This window comes from Musa acuminata, chromosome BXJ1-5 (genome assembly GCF_036884655.1).
Source record: "Musa acuminata AAA Group cultivar baxijiao chromosome BXJ1-5, Cavendish_Baxijiao_AAA, whole genome shotgun sequence".
Taxonomy (NCBI): Eukaryota; Viridiplantae; Streptophyta; class Magnoliopsida; order Zingiberales; family Musaceae; genus Musa; species Musa acuminata.
In genome coordinates this window covers 25,848,279-25,864,343 of record NC_088331.1, presented here as the reverse complement: position 1 = coordinate 25,864,343, position 16,065 = coordinate 25,848,279, and the positions used below count along the sequence as shown (strand labels likewise).

General features: G+C 40.4%; 2 protein-coding genes across 9 annotated transcripts; one reads left to right on the top strand and one right to left on the bottom strand.

Moving 5' to 3' along the window:
• The first annotated feature begins 607 nt into the window (after positions 1–607).
• LOC135674091 (29 kDa ribonucleoprotein A, chloroplastic-like) lies at positions 608–3,429 on the top strand. 2 transcript variants are annotated; one of them, XM_065183550.1, is made up of 5 exons: positions 608–1,060; positions 1,376–1,477; positions 2,480–2,597; positions 2,689–2,776; positions 3,061–3,101. In XM_065183550.1, the coding sequence occupies exons 1-4, from the start codon at positions 695–697 to the stop codon at positions 2,766–2,768; spliced, it is 666 nt and encodes a 221-aa protein (XP_065039622.1). In that variant the 5' UTR covers positions 608–694; the 3' UTR covers positions 2,769–2,776; positions 3,061–3,101. The 2 variants fall into 2 exon arrangements, with proteins under 2 accessions (XP_065039622.1, XP_065039621.1); XM_065183549.1 differs by having other exon boundaries at positions 609–1,060; positions 2,480–2,776; positions 3,061–3,429.
• A 1,263-nt stretch (positions 3,430–4,692) lies between these two features.
• LOC135586061 (uncharacterized) lies at positions 4,693–16,052 on the bottom strand. Of its 7 annotated transcripts, XM_065183547.1 has the most exons (6): positions 15,877–16,030; positions 15,453–15,580; positions 15,159–15,281; positions 11,025–11,127; positions 10,635–10,790; positions 4,693–4,971 (listed from the first exon to the last, which is right to left on the bottom strand). In XM_065183547.1, exons 2-6 carry the CDS (start codon positions 15,545–15,547, stop codon positions 4,831–4,833), a joined length of 618 nt encoding a protein of 205 aa, XP_065039619.1. In that variant the 5' UTR covers positions 15,548–15,580; positions 15,877–16,030; the 3' UTR covers positions 4,693–4,830. The 7 variants fall into 7 exon arrangements, 5 of the variants coding, with proteins under 5 accessions (XP_065039619.1, XP_065039617.1, XP_065039615.1 ...); XM_065183545.1 differs by lacking the exon at positions 4,693–4,971 and having other exon boundaries at positions 10,088–10,790; positions 15,159–15,332; positions 15,453–15,577; positions 15,877–16,052; XM_065183543.1 differs by lacking the exon at positions 4,693–4,971 and having other exon boundaries at positions 10,088–10,790; positions 15,159–15,332; positions 15,877–16,045.
• Positions 16,053–16,065: the final 13 nt, after the last annotated feature.

Below are 16,065 nucleotides of genomic sequence, written 5' to 3'. Positions count from 1 at the left end.
AATTCTATGGAATATATCAAATGAAATATTATTTTAAATTAAAATGATATGATCGTCAACACAAAGGGATATTGATTTGGATGAGCTTTATAGAAAATACTCATATTTGAAGTATTTTTTTCATTCAATATTTCTCATTTCATTTTTTTCCTCAAACAGTATCCTTAATTTTGTTGTAGTGTTTTGAGAACAATGTAAAATCTATTTGAAAAACTGTAAATGATGTAAATAGACAACTAACCTCAATCAAATTAACTTTAAACCTAAAATTATGATATCATAATGATTTATAGGCAATGACAATTACACGATATGATATTATTTATAATATTATTTTAATAAAAATATTATAAATATTATTAAAAAAATATTATAAATGAGTCAAATAAAAATATTATAATAGTTTAAAACTAATAAAAAAATATATATGTAGAAAAATTTGACAAAATTTTTTAAGAGATATTTTGAATATTTTTAAATTAAAAATATTATTTAAAAAAATAAAAATAAAAGAGAGGTTACCCCTTGAGAAATACTTAAAATATGAATATTTTTTAAGAAAAAAAAAATTATCGTATTAATTTCTCTAAAGACAGACATATCTCCTCCCCCCTCTCGTCCATCGCATGCCCCTTCTCCTCCCCAGTTCTCTCCTCCACCTTATCAAGAAGAAAGCATAAGCCCCCCACTATCCATGGCGGCTTGTTCCTTCCTCCTCCCTTCCCTCTCCTTCGGAATCCGCAGAATCTCGTCCTCCAAGCCCCAAACCCAAACCCTTGCTCTCTCCTACGTTTCCTTCTCTTCGATCAAAAATGTCTCTTTTCCTTCTTATAGTCCCTTTCCTCCGGTAAGAAAGGCGCCAGCTTTAGATTCGGGGTCCGTTCCCAAGGTGGCGGTGTCCTCGGATTTGGAGCAAGAAGAGGAGGCGGACCTGTCGAGTGGGGAGGAGGTGGAATTCTCGCCGGACTTGAAGCTCTTCGTCGGGAACCTCCCGTTTAGCTTCGACAGCTCCCAGCTCGCTGGTCTCTTTCAACGCGCCGGGAATGTCGAGATGGTGGAGGTAAATCCTTTGTTTAAGTAACTTTTAGGTGAAATGTGTTGGGCTTGGCTTGGCTTGGCTTATCTTCGATGAACGCAAGCCTCATTCATGGGCATATCTCATCTGGCAGAAGCTGCAAGTGCCTGAACTTTCTTCCTGCTGCTTTAATTGTCCGGTTGTATTACGAGTGGTTTGGTAGTATTTCTAACATGTTTTTGTTCATTTTAACCCTTCATTGTAACACGCAGATAGCTGGCCAAATAGTTGGTTTACTTTATGCATTAGTTGAACATCAGGTTATTATAAAAGTTGACATTTTGGTTGTTTACTTTGCAGGTTATATATGACAAGCAAACTGGAAAAAGCAGAGGATTTGGATTTGTGACAATGTCAACCGTGGAGGAGGTTGAAGCAGCCACTCAGCAGTTTAATGGTTATGTGAGTGAATCTATCAGTATAAATTTACAAATTACCTAAACGCTTGTATATGAAGATCAACAATAAGATGGTTAATATAGCAAAAGGTATCCCCTGCAGTTGGTTGATGGAATCTGACTTGCTCCTTTTTTTGAAGTTATGGTTTTAGTGATGGAGCAGTTCAAGGCATATACTCTTCAAATTTGTGACACATGATATTTCATGCCTAACCATATATTTCTGTTCCACTTTTCTTAAGGGCTAATCTTTAGTGAAAACATTAACAACGCTCTACATTACTTCCCAGTCCAAGTTATGTGATACATGTAATGTTTTTGTTTCATAAACCTTTTACCCTTTTTCTTGTTACCATAACATGAGTATGAAAACCTAATTCGAACTAACATTAAGTGAGTCTTAAGTTCTAACTGATCATCAAATCCCACAAACCGATAAACAAAATTTGGAAATCTAAATTAAACAAGAGTTGGTTAATATCTAAACCGGTGCTAATCGAGAGATCAGGAATGCATTAATTGCTGTTACTTCACTGGATTTTTTACCTGCAGTTAAGTTTGTAGCTGAGACTGCATTTCCTCTTCAACCTTATTTCTCCTTTTTGGTTCTTTAAGGGCTGGCTAATCTTCGGTAGAGTAAATCTGTGTATTTAGTTTACTATTAAATCTGAGTTATATAATGGATTACGATGTATCTTCACTAGCTAGCATGTGTTCCTCTTACTCTTTGCCTTATCTGCCAAAGTGACTTTCTCACTTTTCTCTTCTTAATTGGTTATTGGGTCTTTTGCAATTCATTTTCACTCATTTTGAATTATGTCTAATCAACCTGCAAAGAAAGATGTTCATGCATGTTTTCTTTCTCTGCATCTTTTTTATGCTGGTCATGTAAATGTTTGTGCTCCATATATGCATTAGTTCAATTAGTTTTCGCTTTGTGCCTGCTAAAGAAAATTGGCAGAGTAAGTGGAGGATTTACTGTAATTTTGGTTCTATGATCCGACAGACACTAGAAGGGAGGCCATTGAGGGTGAACTCAGGACCACCTCCACGAAAAGATGAGTTCCCATCTAGAGGATTCCGGGCTGGTGGTAACCTTGACATGGCAAACAGGGTCTACGTAGGTAATCTCTCATGGGGCATTGATGATCTGGCTCTTGAGACACTTTTCAGTGAGCAAGGGAAGGTTTTAGAGACCAAAGTCGTTTATGATAGGGAGAGCGGTAGATCGCGGGGCTTCGGCTTTGTCACTTACAGCTCGGCTGAGGAGGTTGAGAATGCTATACAATCACTAAATGGCACCGTATGTCTTTATCTTCATATTTCTCTACTCGGACCTTTTGTTCTTTGTTTTGTACACAGTTGTTGATAAGGGAACATTATTTCTTATCATTATCTTTCTTAATACCTGTTTGTACACCTGCATATCCCCAGTATCACAGATCTGGGGAGGAGGATTCACATTCTAAAAGTTTCATAGTAGACAATGGACCAATTGGATTGACTGCTTACTAATATTAATATATTTTTTGTATTTTTATTGATAATGTTCCATCGGACTAAGGCACATACCTTTTTTCTGTGCAGGACTTGGATGGAAGATCGATACGGGTTACAGTGGCAGAAACAAGGGCTAGACGCCAGTTTTGACCTTTGAGTTTGTTTGAAGTTGCAGAAAAACGCTGCTTCTTGTTATCGAGATCTTCCTTGTAGCTTCCACTTTGGAAACATTGCCCTGTTAATTCCATTTGGATGTTTTGGCTATGAGATGGTCTCTTGTATCAGGCTTGTATGTTTGTAGTGATGGAACTTACCCAGGCAGCCTATGGTTGGTCCCATGAATTATGGTCATTGGCATCCCTATTTGATGTGGATCATCCTATGTTTGAGATTGAGTAGATGAATTATCTTTTTGATGAAGAACCACCCGCAAATTTGTTTGGGTGATCAGGTGAAGAGTTACTCTCGAATTTGCATGGGTCGAGATGGCAAGCTTGGTTTGTCTGTTTTGATATTAGATCTCCGGAATAGTTTCTAATAGATTGAATTGTTTATAGTTTACAGGCAACAAATGCGTGCCACAGAAACTGTTTTGCCAGTATGTTTAGCATCTACTGAATCAAAGTCATCAGTTAGTTCACTCGAGCAATCCATGTGCAAAAACAATGGAAATCGAAAGCTTTCAAAGCTTAAAAGACAAAACATCAGCCTCGATTCTGACAATAATCATGCACTTAATATGAATCAAAGACTTTGGTATATGGAGTCTACATGCCGCAAAATATTAAGTTGGCTTCCTGGATGCTGTAAACAAACACCTGGTGATTTATAGGTATACGCAGGATTCTTCTTGATGTTGTTTCATTCATGTGCATCTATCTCACTGGAAGTAATGCTTCTTCAACGAGTCAAAATTACCATAGTATATATATAATCATCTGGAAATTGGTGGCAATGTTTTACTAGAGAATTGAATCCAATATGATAGGTGGCCAAAACTCGACATTAATTTTATGAAGCAAAGACGATTTTATAGGTTTGAGGGGCTAATCATGGAAGATGGTCGACAGAGGTTACCATTAATAATAGCTGCTAAACAATATATATGACTTGGCTATGTACTTCACTCACATGATCAATAATTATCTAAATCAAGAACGGATGAACATCAAAATACTACTGAATTGCTGCAGTCATTCAATTTTGCTGAGTTAGGTAAGTGTGCTTCATATTTCTATCATCCGAGAGTGAACCACAAACTGATTAAACCAAATGCATGCAACTACAAGGGATAATATAAAGAAAAAACAGGGAACATATGTAGCAGTCAAGCTCCTTACCGATTTACCTCCGAATTCATCATCATGTATGAAGCAGAAATCTAATTAACCAGGTAGAATTGAAAAATAAATTGAATTTTATTCATTTCACTATAATGCATAACCTTATCATCGTTTTCTCGATAAATTGTGTGGCATGCAACCTGTCCAACATTATTCTTGTATTGCTAATCTATGCTTAGTGTTTCCTGTCAGCTTCCTATAAATGGTCATGATGACTCCATTAGATGTACATGATAACTAAGTATACCTATTAATTTACTTTTGTCCAAACTTTCTATGTTGAATAAGATAAACCGTAAGACATTTCACTTGTGATTTTAGTATCGTGTATATCAGGTGATTATTGTCTAGCAAACTTAAGAAAGGCATCTTTAACAAAAAGACATTTTTCATTGTTCCATAATAATCCTTTATTGCACTTCAGATTGCTCACATGGAAAAGACAGTCTCCTAACCAAAATGACAAGATGCAAAAAGCAAGTAACAATTCAATCTATGTACCGACGGATCTAAATTACTGATGCTGGCCACCTTTCCATCCACCACGCTGACCACCACCACCCCTGCCATTGCCAAACTCTCTTTGTCCTTCTTGCATCTCTGCAACTTTTTCTGCTTTCATCTTCTGCACAATCTCAAGTATTTTGGGATTAAATGATACCGGGGAGGGAAAAAATGCAGAATGGATGTCGATAGAAAACCGATATAACAGTTGTTCAGATAGAAAATATCATAAAAGGCAATGAACGAACTCTTGACGAAACTTCAGTAAAACGAAAAAGTAGCTCACCACCAAGTTTAAAATCGCAATGGGATACAGAAAGTTCACCACCCAATGGAGATTAAACGAGGATACAGAACTAGAAAATAAAAGACTCACCACTCAAGGACGCTTCCAAGAGATACAGAGTTTAAGGGTTCTCTAAGAGCTGCTGCCCAGATATCATCAGTTTCTAAAAGCCCTTTCTAAGTCTTAAACACCAAAATAAATACTAGTGCATGAAACAACCCTTCATGCATAGGGAATTTCGAAATTAAGTGTTTACAGCTACTAACCAACTATTTTAATGCACTCATTGGTAATGAAGAAATGTTCACAGCTGCCAACCAACTCCTTTAATGCATTCCTTTGTCTTGAAGAAAAGCACCTTGAAACAGCTTTAACTTTGTGCAGAGAATATGCTGATGAGCTGTCATATTTGATTGTGCTGAGATAAAGATTATGAGGCATCATTATTGACTGAAAAAGATACTAGATCATAATCAATGCTCATATAATCATATTGTAGTAAATTAGACACTCCCGTGTCAATCTCCCCCGGTTGAATGAGACTTGTCCTCAAGTCTTCGTTTGATTCATCAACATGATTATAAAAAGGACTCAAATCAGCCACATTAAATGTTGGGGATACTCCGTAATCTTCAGGTAGCTCTATCTCATAAGCATTTCTGCCAATTCTCTTAAGCACCTTGAATGGACCATCAGCCTTTGGTTTCAATTTTCCAAATTTGCCCGGTGGAAACCTCTCCTTCCTTAGATGAATCCAGACCAAATCACCTGCATTAAACTCCACATGTTTTCTGTGTTTGTTGGCAGCATGCATGTACCTCTCATTTTGCTTCTCAATGGTTGCTTTCACACCCTCATGCAGCTTCTTTATCTGCTTAGCTCTTTCATCAGCATCTCCACTAAATTGCTTTGTTATAGAGTGAGGGATTAAGTCCAAAGGACCAGCAGGGTTAGCACCATAAACTACCTCAAAAGGACACTTACCAATACTATGATGCATAGAACGATTGTAAGCAAACTCAATTTGTGGAATAATGACATCCCATTGCTTAATATTCTTGCCAACATAGCTTCTAAGTAAATTTCCTAAGCTTCGGTTTGTTACCTCAGTTTGCCCATCGGTTTGTGGATGATGCGAGCTACTGAAATTCAAAGAAGTACCCAGCTTCCTCCAAAGAGTTCTCCAAAAATGACTAACAAATTTTGAATCTCGATCAGACACCATAGTTCTTGGAATACCATGCAATTTAACAATCTCCTTAAAATATAAATCAGCAATATGAGATGCATCATTTGATTTATTGCATGGAACAAAGTGAGACATTTTTGAAAATCTATCAACAACAACCATGATAGAATCCTTGTTCCTTTGAGTTCTTGGCAGTCCTAAAACGAAATCAAGACTCACATCCTCCCATGGAGCATTTGGCACTGGCAATGGAGTGTACAACCCAGAATTTTGACTTCTTGTTTTTGCCAAATGACATAATCGGCATTGCTTCACATGTCTATCCACATCTCTGAACATTTTAGGCCAGTAGAAATTTGATTGAACAAGAGCTAGAGTCTTGTCCCTACCGAAATGTCCTCCCAAAACACCACCATGAGCTTCAGCTAGAATTACTTGCCTCAAAGAACAAGTTGGAACACATAAAGCATTAGCTCGAAAAAGAAAACCATCAAAGATCGAAAATTGTTGAAAGGAACCTGATTTGCAATTCTGCCATATCGAGCCAAAATCCACATCATTCTCATATAGATCTTTGAATGTTTCAAATCCAACCACTTTGACTTCCATTGCTGATAATAAAGAATGCTTTCTGCTCAATGCATCAGCAACTACATTTTGAACACCAAATTTGTGCTTGATTGTAAAGTTGTAAGATTGTAAGAACTCCACCCAAGCTGCATGCCTCTTGTTTAGCTTGTGCTGATGATTAATGAACTTTAATGCCTCGTGATCAGAATATAGAACAAATGGCTTGGCGAGGAGATATTGACTCCAATGAGACAAAGCTCGATAAATCGCATAAAACTCCTTATCATAAGTAGAGTATTTTTTTCTTGTATCATTCAGCTTTTCACTAAAAAATGCAATGGGCCTTCCGTCTTGACTCAAAACAGCACCAATTCCCACATTAGATGCATCACATTCAACTTCAAACACATTATCAAAATTTGGTAGAACTAAAATAGGAGCCTCAGTAACCTTTCTTTTCAAAAGCTCAAAAGCATCGTAAGACTCACTAGTCCATTTGAATTTGTCACATTTCAGACATTCGGTGATTGGAGCGACAATAGAGCTGAAACTCTTGATGAATCTTCTATAAAAAGATGTTAAGCCATGGAAACTCCTCACATCATGTAATGAAGCAGGTGTTGGCCAATTGAGAATAGCTTCAACCTTACTTTGATCCATCATGATTCCATCTTTTGAAACAATATACCCCAAAAACACCACACTAGAAGTAAAGAAATCACATTTCTTTAGATTAGCATAAAGCTTTTGCTGCCTCAAAATAAGAAAGATCTCTTTCAGATGACTCATATGCTCCTCTTCACTCTTGCTGTACACCAATATATCGTCAAAATAAACTACAACAAATATTCCAATGCATGGCTTAAGTATGTGATTCATAAATCTCATGAAGGTGCTAGGAGCATTAGATAGGCCAAATGGCATAACCAACCATTCATATAAGTCTTCTCTAGTTTTAAACGCTGTTTTCCACTCATCTCCGGGCCTCATTCTTATTTGATGATAGCCACTCCTCAAATCAATTTTTGAGAAAATACAAGCACCACACAATTGATCAAGTAAGTCATCTAACCTTGGAATAGGAAAGCGATAGTCTACTGTGATTTTGTTGATGGTTCGACTGTCCACGCACATTCTCCAAGAACCATCTTTCTTAGGCACCAACAAGGCTGGAACTGCACAAGGACTCATGCTCTCCCGAATTAACCCCTTTTTCACTAATTCATCAACTTGCCTTTGAAGTTCTTCATGTTCTTTAGGACTCATTCTGTAGGCAGCCTTATTAGGTAGAACAGCCCCCGGAATAAGATCAATGTGATGTTGAATGTCTCTCAAAGGTGGAAGGCCATGTGGAATCTCTTCCGGTATAACATCTTGAAATTCTTCTAGGATTGGTTGCATGATTTTCGGTGTCTCCGTATGTTGTTCGTTCTCCTCTACTACCATTAGGGCCAAAACATGACCGCCCTTGTCCAATTCATATCTGCATTCTCTAAAAGAAATAAAAGCACTAACTTCCTTCTTTGGCGCACTGATTTCGGAAGGTTGTAATGGAGCTAAGATAATCTTCGTTTCATTCACCTTAAAAGAATAAGTATGTTTATAACCATCATACAACACTCTTCTATCATAATGTCAAGGTCTTCCCAATAGCAAATGACAAGCATCCATAGGGGCAACATCACACCACACTTTATCTTTATAATACTTGCCAATAGAAAATGAAACTAAACATCTTTTAGTTACCTTGATGTCATTTTCTTTCTGCAACCAACATAATTGGTATGGATGTGGATGAGGGATCGTATCCAACTTCAGCTTCTGCACCATCTCCAAAGAAACCACGTTCTCAAAACTGCCACTGTCGATGATCACCAAGCACACCTTGCCAAGAGAAGTGCATTTAGTGTGAAACACATTTTTTCTCACCCAACTTTCATCGTCGGCCACATATGACACTTGTAAACTACGTTGCAATACAATAGACAAACCATGATCAGCATAAGTAATCTCTTCCTCATCATCATCGTATTTTGGTTCATCGTCAGCTTCATTTTCACCTCCATCACTATGTTCTTCAACCAAAGTTACAATCCTCCTATTTGGACAATCCGAAGCAATATGCCCAAAACCATGACATTTGAAGCATTTTCGACCACTTGGGGTAGAAGAATTAGGTGTTTTTTTATTGCCAGCAGAATCTTCACCCTTTTCTTGCACCTTTGATATCACCTTGCTTTGGACAGTAGGCTTGGAACTTCCTCCTTTTGTGTAGCCTTCTTTTGAGCCATACCGAAAACTCTTTTCAAACTTCTGTTGCTTTTCAACTTTTAATGCCAGCTTGTTCACATCATTTAAAGACCAATATGGCTGTAGCTGAACAACTTTAGCAATCTCATACTTCAGACCTCCTAAGTATCTTGCAATTGTTTGCTCTTCCGGTTCCACAAGCTCTCCTTTTAACATCAAATTATCAAATTCTGTAGTGTACTCCTCCACACTAAGATCTTTTTGCTTGAAATCATGTATTTTGAGAAAGATCTCTTGTCTATAATTATCAGGTAAATATTTTCTCTTTAGCTCCCTTTTCATTTTCTCCCATGTAACGATCTTACTCTTCCCCTCACGTTCTCTTTGTTTCTTCATATTTTCCCACCAAAAAGATGCATTCCGCCTGAGTTTGAGTGCCACAAGTTTGACCTTCTTTTGTTCTGGTGGTTCATGAAAATCAAAAATTCTTTCTACTGTATTAAGCCAATCGATAAAGTCATCAACATTTATTTTTCCTTCAAATTCTGGAATATCAAATCTTGGGTTATATTTATTCTGCCACTCGTCTTGGACTTCATTTCTTCTCCGACATCTTCTCGACTCCCTTGGAAGATGTGTATCATCATCAGAAGTAAACTCTCGAGTGTCATTTTCATGCTGGTTGTGTCTACTTTGAAGTTCGTCGATTATTTCATTTTTTTCTTGTAGGCTACGCAGCAATTTTTGTAGCTGCAACCTCAACGACTCAGTGTCATCTCCATGGTCGCTACTTTCACCAACTACACCTTTTCCATTCTGCCTTGCCATGATCTCTAGCCTTTAGCTCTGATACCAAACTGATACCGGGGAGGGAAAAAATGCAGAATGGATGTCGATAGAAAACCGATATAACAATTGTTCAGATAGAAAATATCATAAAAGGCAATGAACGAACTCTTGACGAAACTTCAGTAAAACGAAAAAGTAGCTCACCACCAAGTTTAAAATCGCAATGGGATACAGAAAGTTCACCACCCAATGGAGATTAAACGAGGATACAGAACTAGAAAATAAAAGACTCACCACTCAAGGACGCTTCCAAGAGATACAGAGTTTAAGGGTTCTCTAAGAGCTGCTGCCCAGATATCATCAGTTTCTAAAAGCCCTTTCTAAGTCCTAAACACCAAAATAAATACTAGTGCATGAAACAACCCTTCATGCATAGGGAATTTCGAAATTAAGTGTTTACAGCTACTAACCAACTATTTTAATGCACTCATTGGTAATGAAGAAATGTTCACAGCTGCCAACCAACTCCTTTAATGCATTCCTTTGTCTTGAAGAAAAGCACCTTGAAACAGCTTTAACTTTGTGCAGAGAATATGCTGATGAGCTGTCATATTTGATTGTGCTGAGATAATGATTATGAGGCATCATTATTGACTGAAAAAGATACTAGATCATAATCAATGCTCATATAATCATATTGTAGTAAATTAGACACTCCCGTGTCATTAAAGAAACGGTCTCGGACAAATTTCTTCTCCTCTGCTTGTATTTCTTTAATGGCACTCGGGTAGGGATTTGGAGGTGGCTTCTTCCCTTGCAACCGTGCAACTTGCTTCAGCTCAGAGTACGCCTTCTTCTTTGCCTTCTTCTCAGCTCGATATTCCATCTAAAGAAAAATCATGGAACAAATTACTTAGAAAGCACTAAGTAAATATTCAGTATTTCAAATATCACGTCTCCAAAATTTAAGCGCCATAGTAGACATTCAATGAATAAACACTCTATGTATGAGTCTGTGGACTGGTTAGAAAACAAGAAATCTTTTGTTGCATTGCATCCTGATTTTCTGAACATAAATTACTGAAACAAACCAATACAATATTAAAGAGGATGAATGTACATCAGCTACAGCCATGGCTTCCTCTTCACTAACACCTTGTCCCTTGAGCTCCAAAACACGCCAAGCAAAAACTCGTGCTGGAGGAGGATCAAAACCACTTATCCTGTTGAAATAAGAGCAACTCATTACGATCTGTACTTCATTGCATTTGTTCAGCACTATTTGGAAGGAAAATCGGTATCGCAAAAAATCTGTCTAAAGTAACTCATTTCTACACAAACAGAATTAACTAAAAATTAATGCCAAGTTTCCAACCTTTTGAACTGAAACAAGAAAGCAGCTGACAAAAAACCATGAGGGGGATTACCCATAATTAAGATTTTGGTCATTGACTACAACAGTAAATCTAATTGTACCGATGATACCACAGTACAAATTTGTCAATCGAGCACATTATAACTACAAATTGAAACACTAAAACCCAAGGCTCTCACGATCAAATTACATACACATTAATTACAATCACTAGAGCACAAAAGGATAAGCAATCATATGTTAGGACCCTTTTATGAGTTTTTGAATAATGTTTATTGAGTTTGTTTAGTCCAATTGTTTATTGAATCAGTTTAGTTCAGTTAGAATCAGGTAGAGGTTTATTTAATATTTATTTATTATTAAGAGTCCAAATCCTGATGGACCCTAGGTGGAACTCTATAAATAGTAATGTAACTCTTTCTTTTTGGAAATCAATCAATCAATCAATGAAATATTATTCAATGTTATGACAAAACCCTAGGAGACCGATCCCCTCGAAGCGATCAAGGAGGTTGATCCCCTCGAAGCGATCATTCTCTTTTCTCCCCTTTCTTCCACGATAAGACCTTAGGGTCTTATCATTTGGTATCAAAACGGCGATCCTTCGCGTTCTCGTTGCAGTGTTGCCGTAACTATAAAAAAAAAAAAAGAAATTTGCATGAGGAAGGGTGAAGCCAACAGCCACGAATGCCGATCCTTCTTAACCGAGAAGGAACCTCTGCATCCCGGCCAGCGACCACCGTTGCCCCTTCTCCACCGTTGTTGCTGCTGCCCAGCCAGCAGCCACCACCACCGCCGCTGCCCCCTCGCTGTAGTTATCTTCATCCTAAAAAAAAAAGGAGAGAAGAAGAAGAAGAAGTCGCAGCCACCCCTGCTTCCCCTGCTTCCGGCTAGCTCACCCGCCGCCGCTAATCTCCGGTCAGCGATCACTGCAGCCGCTGCTTCCCGACCGAGGGACCACCACTACTGCCGCTGTTGCCTAGCCAACAGCCACCACCGCCACCGCTACCCCCACCCAGCCAGCGACCTCTCCTCACTTCCCCATCTCGCTTGAGCGAGAAGGACCGCCGGCGTCGTTTCCCAGCCAGCGAACCACCCCATCGCCGCTTCTACTGTCGACGACGCTGCCCTAGTCCGCCATCGTGCCCGCCCCTCCTTGGGTCGCAACCGCCGGTTGACGCAGCCCCTCCTTATAGCGGTTGCAGAAATAGAGCTTCCTCTATTGCTGCAGCCCCTCGTCGATCGCAGCCGCGACTCTCGTTGCCTCCTTCTCCACCCCCGCCGCCGCTCCCCAGCCAGCAACCTCCCCTCCTCGCGGTGACCAAAACAAGGCAACCGAGAAAGGGCTACTGCCGCCATTCCCGGCCAGCGAACCACCCCCTAGCAGTGCCTAGCCCCGGCGACCCTTTGCTGCTCCTCGCCCTCGACGACCTTGCTCCCACCGCATCGCCACTGCTGCCTCTCAACCCCGGCAGCAACCTTCTCTTCTCGCAGCGATAGAAACAGAGCATTGTTTCTTGTTTCCAACCACACCACCGCTTCCTCTGCTTCCGGCTAGCGACCACCGTCGCCGCTTCGCTCCGGCCAGCAACCACCGCTGCCACAGCCGCCCTCCAGCAGCACACGTAGCAAGTTCTTGCACGGCGCTGCCTCAAACCCGGCAACGCACACACTGACTCCCCTTTTCAACCTCGGCCGCTTCAACGCCGCCCTCCCCCACTGCTGTTTCCCGACCAACGGACCAAACCCCTCATCGCTTCTACCGTCGGCGACGTTGTCCCCAACCACGCCACCATCGCTGACTCTCCTTGGATCACAGTTGCAGTCGCTCAACCATCCCTCCTAACGGCGATCAAAACAAGGCAACCACGACCGCCGCAGCCACCATCGTTTCCTCAACCGCACGCGATCCCTCGACGTCACTAGCGCCTCCTTCTGCAGTGCGATGGAGACAAAGCAACGCTGCCTTCCATCCACGCCATCGTAGCCACCGGCGCTCTCACCCCATGCAGCTACAACCATACCGACGTAGTCGCCTTCCAGCCCCCGACGCTCTCACCCTACGCAACGACAGAAACAGGACAGCAACTCTTCCTCCAACACCACGACCGCAGCACTACCCTCGACGTCCGCTTCCTCGGCAGGTTCGTATCGATAGTGTTGATGCCCTTGACCAGACATCAGAAACAAGAACTGGGGATTACAGATTTGCAGTCTTACGTAATGGCCACCTATAACTCAGTGAAAGCACAAATGGAAGCATTGGAAATCAGAATTGAGAACCGGCTGCAAGAAACACTTAATGATTTCAAAAAGAGCCTATTGGAGAGCCTCAGCAAATTTCAACAAGATAGGGGCTCAAGTTCTACGTTGCATAGATCTGAAAATACAGGAAAAGGGCCCCAAGACTGTGACATAAACTATTCATACATGAAGGTGGAATTTCCGAGATGGGAAGATGGGGATCCTACCAGTTGTATCTTTGGGGCGAAATTTTTTTTTCATTTTCACAGAACCCCAGAAGAATCCAAGATAGAAGTGGCCTCAATCCAGCTCGATAGAGATGTAATCCAGTGATACGATTGGTATGAAACTTTCCACGGAGTTCCTTCGTGGGAGCAGTTCAAAAGAGGGCTTCTTGTTCGCTTCGGCCCATCAGAATATGAGAATGTTGATGGACAGCTCGTCAAAATTCGTCAGACTTCTACAGTGTTAGAATATCAGAGCAGGTTTGGAAGATTGTCAAATCAAGCTAGAGATTGGTCGGAACGATAACTTTTGGGTACATTTATTGAAGGGCTTAATCCAGAGATTCGATATGAAGTTAAGGCTCGTCAACCCCGCACCATAATAGCTGCGATTTCATTTGCACATCTGCATAAGAAAAAAATCAGCATGAAATACCGTCGAAACAGAGATGTCAATAAACAGGTGAGCAGTAAGCAACCCACCATATCTACTCCCAGTCGAAATTCTATCACTCGCAGACTAACCTGAGAAGAACTCAAAGAAAGATCAACGAAGGGTTTGTGCTATGATGAAAAGTGGAGTATGGAGCACCGATGTAAACAAGAGCAACTTCTGATGATTGAGCCAATTGGAGAGGAACCGGAAGCAAAAGAGTTGGACTCCGATCATGAAGGTGTGGAAACTAATGAAGATACTGAAGCCATAACACATACAGTGCATGCATTGGCTGGCTACGCTAACCCACAAACTATGAAAAGGAGGAACTTTGAAGCATCAGCCTGTCACTGTTTTGATTGATACGGGTAGCATTGATAATTTTATGGACAAGAAAGTTGTAGCCCGATTAGCTTATCATATTGAAGGCTATGACAGATTCGAAGTAAAGATCGCTAATGGATGAATTTTAACTTATGATAGCAAATGCTCAAAGATAAAATTGATTATACAAGGCCAGGAGTTTCTTGCAATGATTACTACATAGAAAGACAGACCTATTGCTTACACTAGCAAAAAATGGAGACCATACTTACTTGATCAACGGGTTGTGATGCGTTGTAGATAGCCTATAGTTGAAGTGCTGAAAGAGAAGCTCCCCGAGTTTGATGCTACTCAACCTTAAGGACAAAACTGATTTGAATAGGGAGGAATTGTTAGGACCCTTTTATGAGCTTTTGAATAATGTTTATTGAGTCTATTATGAACTCTATAAATAGTGATGTCACCCTTTCTTTTCAGAAATCAATCAATCAATCAATGAAATATTATTCAGTATCATGACAAAACCCTAGGAGGCCGATCCCCTCCTCGAAGCGATCATTCCCTTTTCTCCCCTTTCTTCCACGATAAGACCTTAGGGTCTTTTTCATCATAGCACAAGAGATTGAAGCGGCAGAAAGAGTGCAGTGTTACTTGACAGCATCATGGTAGAGAGAATCCGGATGCTTCTTGAAGAATCTCTTGACATATACATCCTCCGGCATTTCAATCTTCCTGATCTTCCCATCCGTCCGTGGGAATGTCACCGGCGGCGCCCTGTGAAACCAATCGTTACAATCAACCTGCCTCCAGCAAGCTAAAATTTTGCTTCCAGAATACATGAAACCAGAGACAGAAAGAGCATCAGAAAGGGTGTATCAGATAATCCCATTCCAACAAAGTTCGTCTATCTGGTTGATGAGAGAATGGGAGGAGAGAGGGGCGTACTCTTCCATGGGTTTAAGCCACACCGGGGTAGGCTTTGCGAGACCCTTCACCAACTTCCTTGTCCTGGATAGCAAGTCTCCGCGCATGTACGACATTTTCCCCTTTCTCTGTTCTATCTAATCTGCCTGCTGAATAGAGAAAGCAAAGAACAGCTAAAGCTCAGATTTTTTTCTGCTAGGATGCCCCAGCGAGAGGGTGGCAACCAAATGTAGCTTCTTAGACTCATATACACAAACACCTGATGTGCAAGAATCATCACCACAAACAAAGGACGAAAAACTTCATACAGACATAAATACAAACATCTACAAATCAAATAACACCATCACAAAGAAATTTGAAGACGGAAATAGCATCGATACAGATCTCTCATTTTGCTCCAACGAGAAGCAGCGTGAAAGAGAGAGAAGTTGAGATCAATCACCTAAGGGCCGTTTAGGTTACGGAGAAAGTGGGGCGGAGGGGGGGAGAAAAGTGTCCGACGAGCACTAGTCATATATCTTTCGGCATCATCATTCATTTCACTCTCAAGCTCCACCAGTCACGCCGCATGCCTCTCATAAGGTCCGATTTTAACGGACGGTACTGATGCGATCTGAGGACGAATTTGAGG

Bases quoted from the DNA above. Each gene is read 5' to 3' on its own strand.
- LOC135674091 (XM_065183549.1), top strand. From the start codon at position 695: ATGGCGGCTTGTTCCTTCCTCCTCCCTTCCCTCTCCTTCGGAATCCGC. The intron at 1,478-2,479 runs GTGAGTGAATCT...ATGATCCGACAG, and splicing joins CTCAGCAGTTTAATGGTTAT to ACACTAGAAGGGAGGCCATT. The intron at 2,777-3,060 runs GTATGTCTTTAT...TTTTCTGTGCAG, and splicing joins TACAATCACTAAATGGCACC to GACTTGGATGGAAGATCGAT.
- LOC135586061 (XM_065183545.1), bottom strand. From the start codon at position 15,547: ATGTCGTACATGCGCGGAGACTTGCTATCCAGGACAAGGAAGTTGGTG. The intron at 11,128-15,158 runs GTAACACTGCAC...TTATTTCAACAG, and splicing joins CTCTACCATGATGCTGTCAA to GATAAGTGGTTTTGATCCTC. The intron at 10,791-11,024 runs GTACATTCATCC...ATTTTTCTTTAG, and splicing joins AAGCCATGGCTGTAGCTGAT to ATGGAATATCGAGCTGAGAA.